The sequence below is a fragment of the Cherax quadricarinatus genome, chromosome 22 (genome assembly GCF_038502225.1).
Source record: "Cherax quadricarinatus isolate ZL_2023a chromosome 22, ASM3850222v1, whole genome shotgun sequence".
Lineage (NCBI taxonomy): Eukaryota > Metazoa > Arthropoda > Malacostraca > Decapoda > Parastacidae > Cherax > Cherax quadricarinatus.
Genome location: NC_091313.1, coordinates 1,919,225 through 1,936,698, shown reverse-complemented (window position 1 = coordinate 1,936,698; position 17,474 = coordinate 1,919,225). Strand labels below are relative to the sequence as shown.

General features: G+C 46.0%; 1 protein-coding gene across 1 annotated transcript in view; it reads left to right on the top strand.

Moving 5' to 3' along the window:
• Positions 1–17,474, top strand: part of LOC128689595 (uncharacterized) — a 268,208-nt gene that overhangs the window by 178,404 nt on the left and 72,330 nt on the right. The window contains exons 12-13 of the mRNA XM_070087727.1: positions 1,288–1,407; positions 6,179–6,288. Coding sequence (XP_069943828.1) covers positions 1,288–1,407; positions 6,179–6,288 — 230 coding nt within the window. The remainder of the gene's footprint in view (positions 1–1,287; positions 1,408–6,178; positions 6,289–17,474) is intronic.

Genomic DNA, 17,474 nt, shown 5'->3' with positions numbered 1-17,474 from the left:
GAGGAAGTTATCTTTATCCTCAACTATCTGAGGAAGTTATCTTTATCCTCAACTATCTGAGGAAGTTATCTTTATCCTCAACTATCTGAGGAAGTTATCTTTATCCTCAACTATCTGAGGAAGTTAGTTATATATGTCTGGCTTCATTATTCATTACATAATCGTAAATATTCTTTATGATATCATATATTAAGTCATTTTTTTAGTTCACTCTCAGGTGGGATTTTCTTCAGATTTGGTCTCTAAATATTTTATTTTGTGTTTTACTAAAATTTCGAAAAAAATTCAAAATTCTCAATTTATTAAACCAAAAATTTAATTAATCCCTTGTTAATAGTGCGTATATATATATATATATATATATATATATATATATATATATATATATATATATATATATATATATATATATATATATATATATATATATATATATAATGTGAGCAAAGTAACATTTATGAAGGGATTCAGGGAAACCGGCAGGCAGGACTTGAGTCCTGGAGATGGGAAGTACAGTGTCTGCACTCTGAAGGAGGGGTGTTAATGTTGCAGTTTAAATACTGTAAAGCACCCTTCTGGCAAGACAGTGATGGAGTGAATGATGGTGAAAGTTTTTCTTTTTCGGGCCACCCTGCCTTGGTGGGAATCGGCCAGTGTGATAATAATAATAATAATATATATATATATATATATATATATATATATATATATATATATATATATATATATATATATATATATATATATATATATATATATATATATATATGGGAAGTACAATGCCTGCACTTTAAATGAGAGGTTTCGGGATATTGGCAGTTTGGAGGGATATGTTGTGTATCTTTATACGTATATGCTTCTAAACTGTTGTATTCTGAGCACCTCTGCAAAAACAGTGATAATGTGTGAGTGTGGTGAAAGTGTTGAATGATGATGAAAGTATTTTCTTTTTGGGGATTTTCTTTCTCTTTTGGGTCACCCTGCCTCGGTGGGAGACGACCAACTTGTTGAAAAATATATATATATATATATATATATATATATATATATATATATATATATATATATATATATATATATATATATATATATATATGGGGAGGGCGGAACGAGGCCCTTATCACTTCCTGACCTGCTGCTAGCGGACAGAGGATCGAGCCTTCTCTGTGCCTTGCGCTGAACCGCCTACCTGGCTCCAGCGCTTAAAATGTAATCGTGCTGACTTGACCCTTACCTGAGCTCACCTGTGTTAATGACCTGAGCTCACCTGTGCTTCTTAATGACTAGGTGAACGACGTTGCGAGTCTCCGAGACGAGAACAAGAGACTGATGATCATAGCCCAGCAGCTAGAGCCTTACATCCGCTCCATCACTGCTCTCATGGAGAGAATATCTCCCAAGCTCCAGGTAAGACATTAGCTGCCTCATAGCTGACTATTTCTGTTCCCCAGCTGATTATTTCTGTCTCCCAGCTGACTATTTCTGTCTCCCAGATGACTAATTCTTTCTCCCAAGTGACTAGTTGTCTCCCAGCTGATTGTTTCTATCTCCCAGCTGACTATTTCTATCTCCCAGCTGACTATTTCTATCTCCCAGCTGACTATTTCTATCTCCCAGCTGACTATTTCTATCTCCCAGCTGACTATTTCTATCTCCCAGCTGACTGTTTCTATCTCCCAGCTGACTATTTCTATCTCCCAGCTGACTATTTCTATCTCCCAGCTGACTATTTCTCTCTCCCAGCTGACTATTTCTATCTCCCAGCTGACTATTTCTATCTCCCAGCTGACTATTTCTATCTCCCAGCTGACTATTTCTATCTCCCAGCTGACTATTTCTATCTCCCAGCTGACTATCACCCAGGTTAACATTTCCACAAGAGTATTTCTACTTCCAGGAGATAATTTCTATTCCCGGGCAATAATATATTTCCTCTCAAAAAAGGGCTAACAACTGCAGGCCAGAATTATTGTTTGAGAGATTACTAATTCAAGTTAATACAGACGAATCTCCGGCCAGCGTGGCCGTGACGAACTCTAGCTCAAGTCCCCTCCAACCCGTCAAGATGACTCAAAATCGTAATGACACGATTGCAAACAAACCATACCACGGGTGGGGAGAGAACCCGCGGTCGGGGAGAGTACCCGCGGTCAGGGAGTCATAAAACTCCCGCCCGTGGTGTGCTTTGTTTGCTATCGTGTCATTACGATTTTGAGTCATGTTGACAGCTTGGAGGGGACTTGAGCTAGAGTTCGTCACGGCCACGCTGGCGGGAGATTCATCTGTAAAAACTTGCATATGTGGTTACAGTAATGATTACTAATTCCTGAGTGGATAATATCACCAGAGACAAGCTAGATACAATTGTTACATTCCTGTGACTTTTCTTGTTAAGAAACCTCAAGTGTTTTACTGATGCCCTACCATCTACCCCTGTAGTCACTCTGTCTACCCCTGTAGTCACTCTGTCTACCCCTGTAGTCACTCTGTCTACCCCTGTAGTCACTCTGTCTACCCCTGTAGTCACTCTGTCTACCCCTGTAGTCACTCTGTCTACCCCTGTAGTCACTCTGTCTACCCCTTAGTCACTGTCTGCCCCTGTAGTCACTGTCTACCCCTGTAGTCACTGTCTACCCCTGTAGTCACTGTTTACTTTTGTAGTCACTCTGTCTACCCTTCTAGTCACTCTGTCTACCCTTCTAGTCATTCTGTCTACCCCTGTAGTCACTGTCTATCCCTGTAGTCACTCTGTCTACCCCTGTAGTCACTGTCTACCCCTTAGTCACTGTCTACCCCTGTAGTCACTGTTTACCTTTGTAGTCACTCTGTCTACCCTTCTAGTCACTCTGTCTACCCTTCTAGTCATTCTGTCTACCCCTGTAGTCACTCTGTCTACCCCTGTAGTCACTCTGTCTACCCCTGTAGCCACTCTGTCTACCCCTTAGTCACTGTCTACCCCTGTAGTCACTCTGTCTGCCCTTGTAGTCACTGTCTACCCCTGTGGTCACTGTCTACCCCTGTAGTCACTGTTTACCTTTGTAGTCACTCTGTCTACCCTTCTAGTCACTCTGTCTACCCTTCTAGTCATTCTGTCTACCCCTGTAGTCACTGTCTATCCCTGTAGTCACTCTGTCTATCCCTGTAGTCACTCTGTCTACCCCTGTAGTCACTCTGTCCACCCCTGTAGTCACTGTATACCCCCGTAGTCACTGTCTACCCCTGTAGTCACTCTGTCTAACCCTGTAGCCACTCTGTCTACCCCTGTAGTCACTGTATACCCCTGTAGTCACTATCTACCCCTGTAGTCACTGTCTACCCCTGTAGTCACTGTCTACTTCTGTAGTCACTCTGTATACCCCTGTAGTCACTCTGTCTACTCCTCTAGTTACTGTCTATCCCTGTAGTCACTGTATACCCCTTATTCACTGTCTACCCCTGTAGTCACTGTCCACCCCTATAGTCACTCTATCTACCCCTGTAATCACTGTCTACCCCTCTAGTTACTGTCTACCCCTGTAGTCGCTCTGTCTACCCCTTATTCACTGTCTACCCCTGTAGTCACTGTCTACCCCTGTAGTCACTGTCTACCCCTGTAGTCATTGTCTACCCCTGTAGTCACTGTCAACCCCTGAAGTCACTGTCAACCCCTGAAGTCCCACTGTCTATCCCTGTAGTCACACTACTTCTGTTGTCACTGTCTACCTCTGTAGATACAACCCTGTAGTCTCTCCACCTCTGTAGAGAGACCACAGAGGTAGTCAACTACCCTTCCCACTGTAGTCGATGTCAAAGACCCAACTCACCCTTGTAATCCCACTGTCACCCTTGTAATTCCACTGTCACCCTTATAATCCCACTGTCACCCTCATAATCCCACTATCACCCTCATAATCCCACTTTCACCCTTGTAATCCCACTGTCACTCCCGTAATCCTACTGTCACTCTCGTAATCCCAATGTCACCCTCATAATCCCACTATCACCATTGTAATCCCACTGTCACTCGTAATCCCACTGCCACTCTCGTAGTCCCACAGTCACCTTCAAAACGCCACTATCACTCTTAAAACATCACCATCAACATCCCTCCCATCACCCCGAAGATCCCACCTTTACCCTAAATCAAAACACCCAGTTTTTTTGTGTTCACTTTGTTAGCCTGTTCAGTATTTTGATGAGTACCACGAAATTTGACATCTAAAAAAATGAACTGGCGTGACTGAGCATTTTAAAGTTTTTTAATCACCTTATCACAAAAATTAAATTATGCAGGATATTAGCAAGAGATAAACTAGTAAGTCAGTTGCACGGGTGTTGCACACACAGCTGCGGTACACAATACTCGTATGTGTTTCCTGACAAGTGTTTCCGCAGATGGAACTTTTTGGTCATCTGACCCAGGCCTTTTGCTGGCTTAATGATCCACCCTTTTAAAAATTATGGATCAGCTAAATGTCATTAGACAGCTATTTCAATGTGTAGGTTTCAGGACATGACGCAGTGGTCCTCTGCCAGGATCTCTGGCCAATTTCACTGAACGTGTTTGCCAGGGTATAGGGGGCAGCATTTAGTGTCGTCACTGGAATGTGACGTGAGGCGAGGGAGAGTGTGGCTTAATGCCGTACTCTCATACCATGCTTGATCACTGCAGCCGTTGCTGCCTTCTTATGACACAGGGGCAAGAGTTGAGTGACAGCACCTGTAGCTCATCTGTCACATGCTGTCGGGAGTCATGGTAGACTGGCCAATCTACTCTGATGCTTTTCCAGATCTTTCTTTTGACTTGGGTCTAATGGCTGCTCCAACACACCTTCCCTTCACCTTGCTGTCTTGTAAGTGTCCTAGGCTCCAACGTTCGTACCAGAAGGTTCAGGGAGGATATGTGGTCCTTAAGAACTGATACGGTAGTTAAGGTATCCAGCAGCAAGTGTTACATTGGTTGTTCCATCCTGACAAGTTCCCATGTTGGACCTGGCCGGGAACTGAAACAGGCTGATTCCTATACCTTGGAAGGAATCCTTGGCAGTGGTGCTTGATGGACTGATGTCAAAGTTTTTCAAACCATCTACTGTGAAGAGTACGTGTTGCAGTAGAGGGGACGACACACGACACCTTGCTGCTTGTTTGTTGACAAACTGAAGTTGCCAGGTGAATCTCACCCTGCAGGATTCGGTCTTGGCTTATACTGAGAGCGAAGCCCATGACCTGTCGGAGCAACTTGCTGGACCTGGTCTGTGTATGAACGCACATCAGTGTACTGTATATTGTCAGTGGTGGTTCATAGTCTAGTGAGTGTAGGTTATTGGCTCCAGTTGATGGTGTTGTCTTGCAGTTGATCAGGATATCCTGGGTGAAATATACACATACAGAGCATAATGTTTATCTGGAAAACGTTTCGTCAAATTTGAAAAAGTCTCTTGTATTGGTGAGCATGCCAAAAGTTATAATTTGTATATGTGTGTGTTTCACCTGTCCTGTTTACTGTCCACCATTTATCTCCAGGACACAGGGAGAGAGAGACGTCTGAGCTTCACTGAATCTTGTTCCATTAAGACAGCTCAACAAACCAGCATAAATAAGAGTTATTTCAAGGTAATGAACACTGATTCCTCTTGTCAACCAGCAGTGACTACTTTCTAATCTGAGCACAAGATATGTCTTCGTGCTATTCTAAGTGTCATACAGATGGTGTATTTTTTCCGGGTTTTTATTTTTTTGTTGGTCATTAGGCTGCCCCAGAATGACCTGGAGCATTGCTCTCCCCATCAAAAATTCATGGTCATATATAATGCAAGGAGAACAGAAGATGCTTTTCTTCGGTCTGTAACCACGTACTGAAAATATGATTTTAAGTTGCCAGGCTACAACACTATCACAACAAAAGCTCTCCCATCACCATCATCCCAAATCCTTACCTATCACTATCACCCGAGAAGCCCCAGACAGTACCCCCTCCTCCAGCCTACCACCATCATCCCTTTCCAGCCTATCACCATCACCCCCTCCCCCTACCACCATCACCCCCTCCCCCCTACCACCCTCCCCAACCTACCACCCTCCCCAACCTACCACCCTCCCCAACCTACCACCATCATCCCCCCTCCAGTCTACATCATCAGTTCCTTCCCTCCCTCCCTGCAGCCCGGAGTGGCACTGAGAGAGTTGGTATCTCCGGCAGGTGCCACAGAGCCAGGGAGCGTCAACTGTGTCAGTGGTGGAGTCAAGCGAGAACATCATGCAGCAGATCCTGGAGCAGATCAGCGCCTGCAAGCCAGACCAGCAGCAGAGGTCACCCACCCACTCTTACTCTTGTGTAGTCATCCTGTTAGACCGTAAGGCTCATACAGCGCCTCGGAGGTAATCGGGTTTAACCCAAGGAAGGGGAGAGTAGCTTCAGTTCTCCTTGGATCAAGAGCCCTTTATCAGTATGAAGGCACCCCCCTTAAAATAATGTAAATTCATAACTGTATGACCCTTACAGGTTTAGCGACTCTTCACTCTTGGGTTTATACTTTCCTCAATCTTTTTTTTAGGGGGGAAAGGGGGGTATAATGGCAGATGTTTTTCTAACACCTGCTCTCAAGACTTTATACAAGTGAAAACATCTGTTTAGGCATTATATGTGACGAGAACACCTGCCTGTTAGCATGTGTTGTCTGGTAACTTTATTGTGTACCCATAGTTAAACAGTGGGCGGTACTCACCCCATGCTAATACTGTGGGCGGTGCTCACCCAATGCTAATACTGTGGGCGGTACTCACCCCATACTCATGCAGTGGGCGGTACTCACCCCATACTCATGCAGTGGGCGGTACTCACCCCATACTCATGCAGTGGGCGGTACTCACCCCATACTCATGCAGTGGGCGGTACTCACCCCATACTCATGCAGTGGGCGGTACTCACCCCATACTCATGCAGTGGGCGGTACTCACCCCATACTCATGCAGTGGGTGGTACTCACCTCATACTCATGCAGTGGGTGGTACTCACCTCATACTCATGCAGTGGGCGGTACTCACCCCATACTCATGCAGTGGGCGGTACTCACCCCATACTCATGCAGTGGGCGTTACTCACCCCATACTCATGCAGTGGGCGGTACTAACCTCATACTCATGCAGTGGGCGGTACTCACCTCATACTCATGCAGTGGGCGGTACTCACCTCATACTCATGCAGTGGGCGGTACTCACCTCATACTCATGCAGTGGGTGGTACCTCATACTCATGCAGTGGGCGGTACTCACCTCATACTCATGCAGTGGGTGGTACCTCATACTCATGCAGTGGGCGGTACTCGCTCCATACTCATGCAGTGGGCGGTACTCACCTCATACTCATGCAGTGGGCGGTACTCACCTCATACTCATGCAGTGGGTGGTACTCACCTCATACTCATGCAGTGGGCGGTACTCACCTCATACTCATGCAGTGGGTGGTACCTCATACTCATGCAGTGGGCGGTACTCAACTCATACTCATGCAGTGGGCGGTACTCACCTCATACTCATGCAGTGGGCGGTACTCACCTCATACTCATGCAGTGGGCGGTACTCACCTCATACTCATGCAGTGGGCGGTACTCACCTCATACTCATGCAGTGGGTGGTACTCACCTCATACTCATGCAGTGGGCGGTACTCACCTCATACTCATGCAGTGGGTGGTACTCACCTCATACTCATGCAGTGGGCGGTACTCACCTTATACTCATGCAGTGGGTGGTACTCACCTCATACTCATGCAGTGGGCGGTACTCACCTCATACTCATGCAGTGGGTGGTACTCACCTCATACTCATGCAGTGGGCGGTACTCACCTCATACTCATGCAGTGGGCGGTACTCACCTCATACTCACGCAGTGGGTGGTACCTCATACTCATGCAGTGGGCGGTACTCACCCCATACTCATGCAGTGGGTGGTACTCACCTCATACTCATGCAGTGGGTGGTACTCACCTCATACTCATGCAGTGGGTGGTACTCACCTCATACTCATGCAGTGGGTGGTACTCACCTCATACTCATGCAGTGGGCGGTACTCACCTCATACTCATGCAGTGGGCGGTACTCACCCCATACTCATGCAGTGGGTGGTACTCACCTCATACTCATGCAGTGGGCGGTACTCACCCCATACTCATGCAGTGGGTGGTACTCACCTCATACTCATGCAGTGGGTGGTACTCACCTCATACTCATGCAGTGGGCGGTACTCACCTCATACTCATGCAGTGGGCGGTACTCACCCCATACTCATGCAGTGCGTGGTACTCACCTCATACTCATGCAGTGGGCGGTACTCACCCCATACTCATGCAGTGGGTGGTACTCGCCCCATACTCATGCAGTGGGTGGTACTCACCACATACTCATGCAGTGGGTGGTACTCACCTCATACTCATGCAGTGGGCGGTACTCACCCCATACTCATGCAGTGGGTGGTACTCACCTCATACTCATGCAGTGGGCGGTACTCACCCCATACTCGTGCAGTGGGTGGTACTCACCTCATACTCATGCAGTGGGCGGTACTCACCCCATACTCGTGCAGTGGGTGGTACTCACCTCATACTCATGCAGTGGGCGGTACTCACCCCATACTCATGCAGTGGGAGGTACTCACCTCATACTCATGCAGTGGGTGGTACTCACCCCATACTCATGCAGTGGGTGGTACTCACCTCATACTCATGCAGTGGGTGGTACTCACCACATACTCATGCAGTGGGTGGTACTCACCTCATACTCATGCAGTGGGTGGTACTCACCTCATACTCATGCAGTGGGTGGTACTCACCACATACTCATGCAGTGGGTGGTACTCACCACATACTCATGCAGTGGGTGGTACTCAACACATACTTATGCAGTGGGTGGTACTCACCTCATACTCATACAGTGGGTGGTACTCACCTCATACTCATGCAGTGGGTGGTACTCACCTCATACTCATGCAGTGGGTGGTACTCACCACATACTCATGCAGTGGGTGGTACTCACCACATACTCATGCAGTGGGTGGTACTCACCTCATACTCATACAGTGGGTGGTACTCACCTCATACTCATGCAGTGGGTGGTACTCACCACATACTCATGCAGTGGGTGGTACTCACCACATCCTCATGCAGTGGGTGGTACTCATCTCATACTCATGCAGTGGGCGGTACTCACCTCATACTCATGCAGTGGGCGGTACTCACCTCATACTCATGCAGTGGGCGGTACTCACCTCATACTCATGCAGTGGGCGGTACTCACCTCATACTCATGCAGTGGGCGGTACTCACCACATACTCATGCAGTGGGCGGTACTCACCACATACTCATGCAGTGGGTGGTACTCACCTCATACTCATGCAGTGGGTGGTACTCACCACATACTCATGCAGTGGGTGGTACTTCATACTCATGCAGTGGGTGGTACTCACCACATACTCAAGCAGTGGGTGGTACCTCATACTCATGCAGTGGGTGGTACTCACCTCATACTCATACAGTGGGTGGTACTCACCTCATACTCATACAGTGGGTGGTACTCACCACATACTCATGCAGTGGGTGGTACTCACCTCATACTCATGCAGTGGGCGGTACTCACCCCATACTCATACAGTGGGTGGTACCTCATACTCATGCAGTGGGCGGTACTCACCTCATACTCATGCAGTGGGCGGTACTCACCTCATACTCATACAGTGGGTGGTACTCACCTCATACTCATGCAGTGGGTGGTACTCACCACATACTCATGCAGTGGGTGGTACCTCATACTCATGCAGTGGGCGGTATTCACCTCATACTCATGCAGTGGGCGGTACTCACCTCATACTCATACAGTTGGCGGTACTCACCTCATACTCATGCAGTGGGCGGTACTCACCTCATACTCATGCAGTGGGCGGTACTCACCTCATACTCATGCAGTGGGCGGTACTCACCTCATACTCATGCAGTGGGTGGTACTCACCACATACTCATGCAGTGGGTGGTACCTCATACTCATGCAGTGGGCGGTACTCACCTCATACTCATGCAGTGGGCGGTACTCACCTCATACTCATACAGTGGGTGGTACTCACCTCATACTCATGCAGTGGGCGGTACTCACCTCATACTCATACAGTGGGTGGTACTCACCTCATACTCATGCAGTGGGTGGTACTCACCTCATACTCATGCAGTGGGCGGTACTCACCTCATACTCATGCAGTGGGTGGTACTCACCTCATACTCATGCAGTGGGCGGTACTCACCTCATACTCATGCAGTGGGCGGTACTCACCTCATACTCATGCAGTGGGTGGTACTCACCTCATACTCATGCAGTGGGCGGTACTCACCCCATACTCATGCAGTGGGTGGTACTCACCTCATACTCATGCAGTGGGTGGTACTCACCACATACTCATACAGTGGGTGGTACTCACCACATACTCATACAGTGGGTGGTACTCACCACATACTCATACAGTGGGTGGTACTCACCACATACTCATACAGTGGGTGGTACTCACCACATACTCATACAGTGGGTGGTACTCACCACATACTCATACAGTGGGTGGTACTCACCACATACTCATACAGTGGGTGGTACTCACCACATACTCATACAGTGGGTGGTACTCACCACATACTCATACAGTGGGTGGTACTCACCACATACTCATACAGTGGGTGGTACTCACCACATACTCATACAGTGGGTGGTACTCACCACATACTCATACAGTGGGTGGTACTCACCACATACTCATACAGTGGGTGGTACTCACCACATACTCATACAGTGGGTGGTACTCACTATGTACTCCTGCTGGAAGTGGTAGACAAAAGATAACAGAAGAGTACAAAGTTGAGTTAATGTTAATAAACTGTTTTTCAGATTTACTTGGTAATAAATTCAAACACGAAACATTAGTGTACTTATGTTGTTAAAAGTCATACATTATTTGGCAACGTATGACGCACTTTGACTCCTTTAAGTGTTATTAAAGTGTTTACAATAGGCAAAGTCTGGATATTATTTCCAGACTGACTGATATGTTACTGTGGATAAAATACCTTGACATTTCTTGAACATTTGTAAGTTTTCTTTATATTTGTTAATTTTGTAACATATTAACACGTGATGACGCAAGGTGTCACGAAACAGTTGTTCCTTTGAAGAACAAAAAGGTATAATACCGTGACCATTTACAAAGTCACAGTGTGGCTTTGTAAATGGTCCAAGTCTGACCTATACGTCGTGGTAAGTTCCTCTCTCCTATGTGCGGGTTATTTGTAAATTGTTCCCCTGGCAATAACACCAACTTTTGTGACACGGATACACATTAATGGGTGGAACATAAACACACACTCGAACAAGGAGAGAAAATGAATACACATCTGTAAATGAAACAAATGTGGAGTTTTAGGTGGTACAAGATTCACATCTATTGGTAGAACTCTGTGCTCTTAATATCTGCAGGTATTACTGGTATTTTACAGGTACCTGTATCAGGAAGTCTACCAAGTAATATCAGTGGGAAGAGCTATATTATCATCTATAAGGAGAGCGCCTCTGTAAACACCTCTTCCACATATATATATTTTTCGAAGAACTAAACACTTGAGAACATCTGGAGAACATTTACAACACCTGTGTTGACAGCCATACCATTGATAACACCTACGTGAAGAACTGATGTGAACACAAGAAGAACTGATAGCTTATCAAAAAAAATCACTTTAAAGAACAGTAGGAAGAATACTTGAGAATATGTGAAGGGTGATCATATTCATGGGGAAACGTTAAACCCGTAAGGGACTGGCAGCTCCTGGAAAATGGAAGAGGGGGGGGGTAAGAGGTAATTGGGTTTGATCTAGGAGGAAGGTACCCCCAGTTCCTAGGATCATCTTTCCACCAGCACTAAGAACCTACAAAGTAGCTTTGCTCACGGTGTACCTGGCCACCTCTCCTCCCTGAAGATCACGGTCTCGTTATGGATAAAGTTGTGCCTGCCTGGTTGCTATCCCTGATGACTTTTCCTGTGTTAATGGTGGCTCTGTTGATGTCATATTCTTGTTTTGGTCTCGTATTGATTGGCAGTGGAGCGTAATTACTGTGGTGACTCGTTTATGTCCTCCGGATGTTACTGTGGTGACTATGTTGTTTATAAATACCTTTCCATATTTATTTAAAACTCTAGTAATTTTTGACCAGCAGAGCTGCTGTTGCTGCTTTTACCTGTCTCCTATATCTCATTCTTCGCTATGTGTCATCCATCAGGAAAGGCAGCCTCATCTATTACAGTTGAAAGTTTATTTGCTTCAAGGGGCAGTTCATCAGCCGCTCCCTGTTACGTTTTTGCCCCAGATTTTGCGACTTTGTCAATCCATCCACCATGATAACAATATGGCTTATAATACTGTCTTTGCTGCAGGACCCAGGGATTCAGTGCCCTTCCATGGACGGATGTGGCTTGTCTTCCAGGTTGCTGGCCTCGATCTTACTGTTTTACGTAAAGCATTTCTTACTCCCTCTAGATGCTTCCTAAGATCCATAGTTGTACGGTAGTGCATGGGAACTCTTAAGAGCCAGGACGTGTTTCATTCGTTTCCTCAGGTAGGATTACAGAGGGTTTGAATGAGAGGTGTGCGAGTTTTGTAGCGATTCTTGCTGGGGACTTGTATTGTGTTCTGTGTTCATTGTTCAGCTCCACGCCATTCTCCCCCCCCCCTGCTCTTATCCTGATCGTAAGTTATAGTGGGTCCCTGTGCACTCTTTACTCTCGACTCCTAGAGTGCACTTCTGAACCTGGAGTGGCTGTTTTATTCACACTCAGAACACAAGGACGTGGAGTTCTGGATACTAAGATGTACAGTAATGAAGAAAAAATGCAGGTGCAAAGTCAGCTTTTATTGTGATAACGTTTTTCTCTGTGCAGAGATCTATGTTGAGCTTTATTAAGTCAATACAAAGAATGCAGACAAGCGTGGTACGAGGTACCGACAAGTGTGAAATGAGAAACATGTATAAAAACAGTTCCTCTCGAGTTAAACTTATCAGTAAATATCCTGGTACTACAGGTGTTCTATTTCACAAAAGCTGTATTGTAAACTTGGACCTATGCAAACAACTGAAAGGTGAAGTGTAAGCAAGTGATCTTTCTACATGCATGAAGTAACAGCAAGGCCACGTACAGCGAAGATGTACAGGAGTCCTATCTGTTTATACAGCATATAGTACATCAGCTAATTTTGTGGAAGTGTTTATTGGTTGAATTTATTTTTATATAATAGTGTGTCTTCATAAGTGCTGAATATTGTTGCCCCAACACACCTTTCTTTGATGACAAATTCACCGGCTTTCCATGTTCGTTCCTTTGAATAACGTACATGTTGATATATTAGACACATGTGCAACACTTGGGTATCTTTATTATGGAAACGTTTCGCCCCACAGTGGCTTCATCAGTCCAATACAAAGAAGAATGGTTGAAAATCAGAAGGAGATTGAGGTAATTAGTCCCTCAGCCTGGAGCCGATGTGATCAGCCCATCAATCAAGATTGAAGCCGCTGTGTGGCGAAACGTTTCCACAATAAAGATACCCAAGTGTTGCACATGTGTCTAATTTATCAACTTGTCGGTTCTCTGAACCATTTATCAACGTTCATGTTGTTAGCGTGTCCGGCACATACTGTTGTTCCTGCCTCCTGGTGTTAAGACTTCCTTGATGTTAAATTCATCCAATAATACCGGCATAGGGTTAAGATCTATCATTAAGAATGTCCTAGCACCATGGTTCCAGAGACTAAATAAAGAAAGGCCAGTAGGTGGTCAAAGACTGGTCTTAGTCACTGCGAAACGTAGGTCTTACCCAGATGGTGCCTACTGCACACCTGCAACTTATACCATCTGCCAATGAGCTTTCTCCATTTTTCTTCTATCGCGATAAGAAAACTTGAAGTGGAATGAGTTCTTAAGAAGCTACAAAATTTGGTACCTGAATTTTTGGAGGACAGCAGCACCCGAGAGACCTCTTTCCAACACTCTTGCTTTTTCACATTTCATTCACGACCTCAAAAACAGAACTCAAAGACGTGTTTCTGCTCCCATGGAAAACAAAGACTGCGACACACACCTTGTCTTTCCTACAAGTCGAACAACAGACGTCATCACACAGGCCCTTGAGTTAAGTGGTACAAGTGTTGCCGTCATTACTTCCAGTACCCTCAGACACCTCTCCAGACCGAGTAGCAGCTGCTAGAATGACAGCAGCACAGGACTATACACCATTCCATGTTGGGGCCCACACACACAAAAAGCAGGAAATCAGAACCTCTAATACTCCAGGATTCTGGATCATCAGAGTATGTGTTAGCCACAGGGACGTACATATACACTTTATGTCGTGGAAGGATGCCAAATGTGTCCTCAAAGAGACAAAACTCGTAGGTATCTTTGGGGGGCATATCAGCAGCCAAGACACCATCCAGCAAAAACCAGGGGGCCATCACCTTGGCTAAACCCCTGACATACAAATTACTACAGAGACAAACTCATCCAGTCAGGATTTTCTCATAATTATCCACTGTACATGTTGCACTGGCTGGTAGATTTCCTACATTGCTTCACTGCCTGCATCACTGACCACCTCTCCAACTCAGCCCATATAATCTTGCGTTGAACTGACCTCTGTAAGGAACTTCCTTGCTCACACCTTACGTTCCAGTTGTATACACAGCAATGTTCTTATATCCGCTGTATTGACTTGATACAGGTTTAATAAATGTTGTCACAATGAACCCTGTTCTGTATCTGTCTTTCATTCCTTCACTTATAGTTGTCAGGGTTCTGGCGGCATACGAGAAACCCGTATGGTTATATAGTACCTGTGGGGAATGGAATGCATTCAGATTCGGTCCAAGGGAAGGCAGATACAATCCCCTGAGTCAAAAGCTATTTCGGGTCACGGAACCTCACATAATTCCTGACAACTCTGTGACTGAGGAAATAATTCCTAACATCCCTGTGGTTCATCTGAGTCTTCGACTTCAACTGTGACCCCTTGTTGCTGTGTCCCATCTCTGGAACATCCTGTCTCTGTCCGCCTTGTCAATTCCTCTCAGTATTTTATATGTCGTTGTCATATCCCCCCTAACTCTTCTGTCTTTCAGTGTCATCAAGTCGATTTCCCTTAACCTTTCTTCGTATGACATATCCTTTAGCTCGGGGACTAATCTTGTTGCAATCCTTTGCACCTTCTCTAGTTTCCTCATATGCTTGGCTAGGTGAGGGTTTCACACTGGCGCTGCATACTCCAGCATGGACCTAACGTACACAGTGTACAGGGTCCTGAATGACTCATTATTTAGATGTCGAAATGCTGGTCTTAGGATTGCCAGGCGCCCGTATGCTGCAGCAGTTATTTGGTTGATGTGTGCCTCAGGAGATGTGCCTGGTGTTATACTCACTCCAAGATCCATTTTCCTTGAGTGAGGTTTGTAGGCTCTGGCCCCTAGATTGTACTCCGTCTGTGGTCTTCTTTGACCTTCCCCAATCTTCATGACTTTGCACTTGGAGTCAGTTGCTGGACCAGGTCTGCAGCCTGTCTAGATCCGTCTGGAGTTCTGCCTGGTCCTCGTCCGATTGAATTCTTCTCATCAACTTCACATCATCCGCAAACAGGGACACATCGGAGTCTATTCCTTCCGTCATGTCGTTCACAAATACCAGAAACGGCACCGGTCGTTACAGGCGCCCACTCTGACAACTCGCCACGTACCATAACTCGCTGTTATCTTCCTGACAGGTATTCCTTGATCTATTGTAGTGCCTTCCTTGTTATCCCTGCCTGGTCCTCCAGCTTTTGCACTAATCTCTTGTGTGGAACTGTGTCAAACGCCTTCTTACAGTCCAAAAAAATGCAATCTACCCACCCATCTCTCTCTTGTCTTGCTGCCGTCATCCTGTCATAGAAATCCAGTAGGTTTGTGACGAAAAATTCCCATCCCTGAAACCGTGCTGGCTGTCGTTGATAAGCTCATTCCTTTCTAGGTGTTCCACCACTCTTTTACTGATAATTTTCTCCATGACCTTGCATACTATACACGTCAGTGACACTGGTCTGTAGCTTAATGCTTCGTGTCTGTCTCCTTTTTTAAAAATTGGGACTACATTTGCTGTCTTCCATATTTCCGGTAGTCGTCCTGTTTCGATAGATGTGTTGAAGATAGTTGTTAGTGGTACACAAAGCGCATCTACTACCTCTCTCAGGACCCATGGAAAGATGTTATCTGGGCCCATTGCCTTTGAGGTATCTAGCTCGCTTAGAAGCCTCTTCGCTTCTTCCTCGGTTGTATGTATTGTGTCCAGCACTTGGTGGTGTACCCCACCTCTTCCTTTCTGGAGGCTCTTCTGTCTCCTCTGTGAACACTTCTTTGAATCTCATGTTGAGCTCCTCACATACCTCTCGGTCGTTTCTTGTGATCTCCCCTCCTTCTTTACTCAGCCTGATTATCTGGTCCTAACTGTTGGTTTCCTCCTAATGTGACTGTACAACAGCTTTGGGTCAGATTTGGCTTTCGCTGCTATATCATTCTCATATTGTCTATGGGCCTCCCTTCTTACCTGTGCATATTCATTTCTGGCTCTACGACTGCTCTCCTTATTCTCCTGGGTCCTTTGCCTAGCAGACTTGGTTTTTCGGCCTTCCTGCACCTTTGGGTGAACCACAGGCTCATCCCGGCTTTTTCATTGTTCCTGTTACCCTTGGGTACAAACCTCTCCTCAGCTTCCTTGCATATTGGTGCCACATATTCCATCATCTAGTTTACTGACTTCCCTGCTAGTTCTCTGTCCCACTGAACCCCGTTCAGGAAGTTCTTCATGCCTGCATAGTCCCCTTTCTTGTAGTTTGACTTCATTCGTCCGGCCCTTCCTGCCTCCCCCTCCACCTGTAACTCTATGTATTCGAAGCTCAGAACCATATGATCACTGGCCCCAAGAGGTCTTTCAAATGTGATGTCCTCAATATCTGCACTACTCTGACCCCCGAAACTCTCTCCAGGTAAACTCCAGGTACTCAAGGTGAACACTAGGTCCAGTCTCGCTGGTTCATCCTCTCCTCTCTCTCTCTGGTAGTGTCCCTTACGTGTTGGTACATGAAGTTTTCCAGTATCACGTCCATCATCTTAGCCCTCCACGTTTCTTGACTCCCATGTGGCTCCAAGTTCTCCCAGTCGATTTCCTTGTGGTTGAAGTCACCCATGATCAGTAGCTTTGCCCTGCTCGCATGAGCCCATCTGGCCACTTCAGCCAGTGTCAACCATTGTTCTATTACTCTAATCATCCTCTTGCCTTGGCCTCTTGTTGTTCTGTGATGGGTTATACATCACTGCAATTACCACCTTGGGACCTCCAGACTGATGCATTCTATTATGTAATCTCTTGCTTCTCCTCTGTCTCCTCTTTCCAG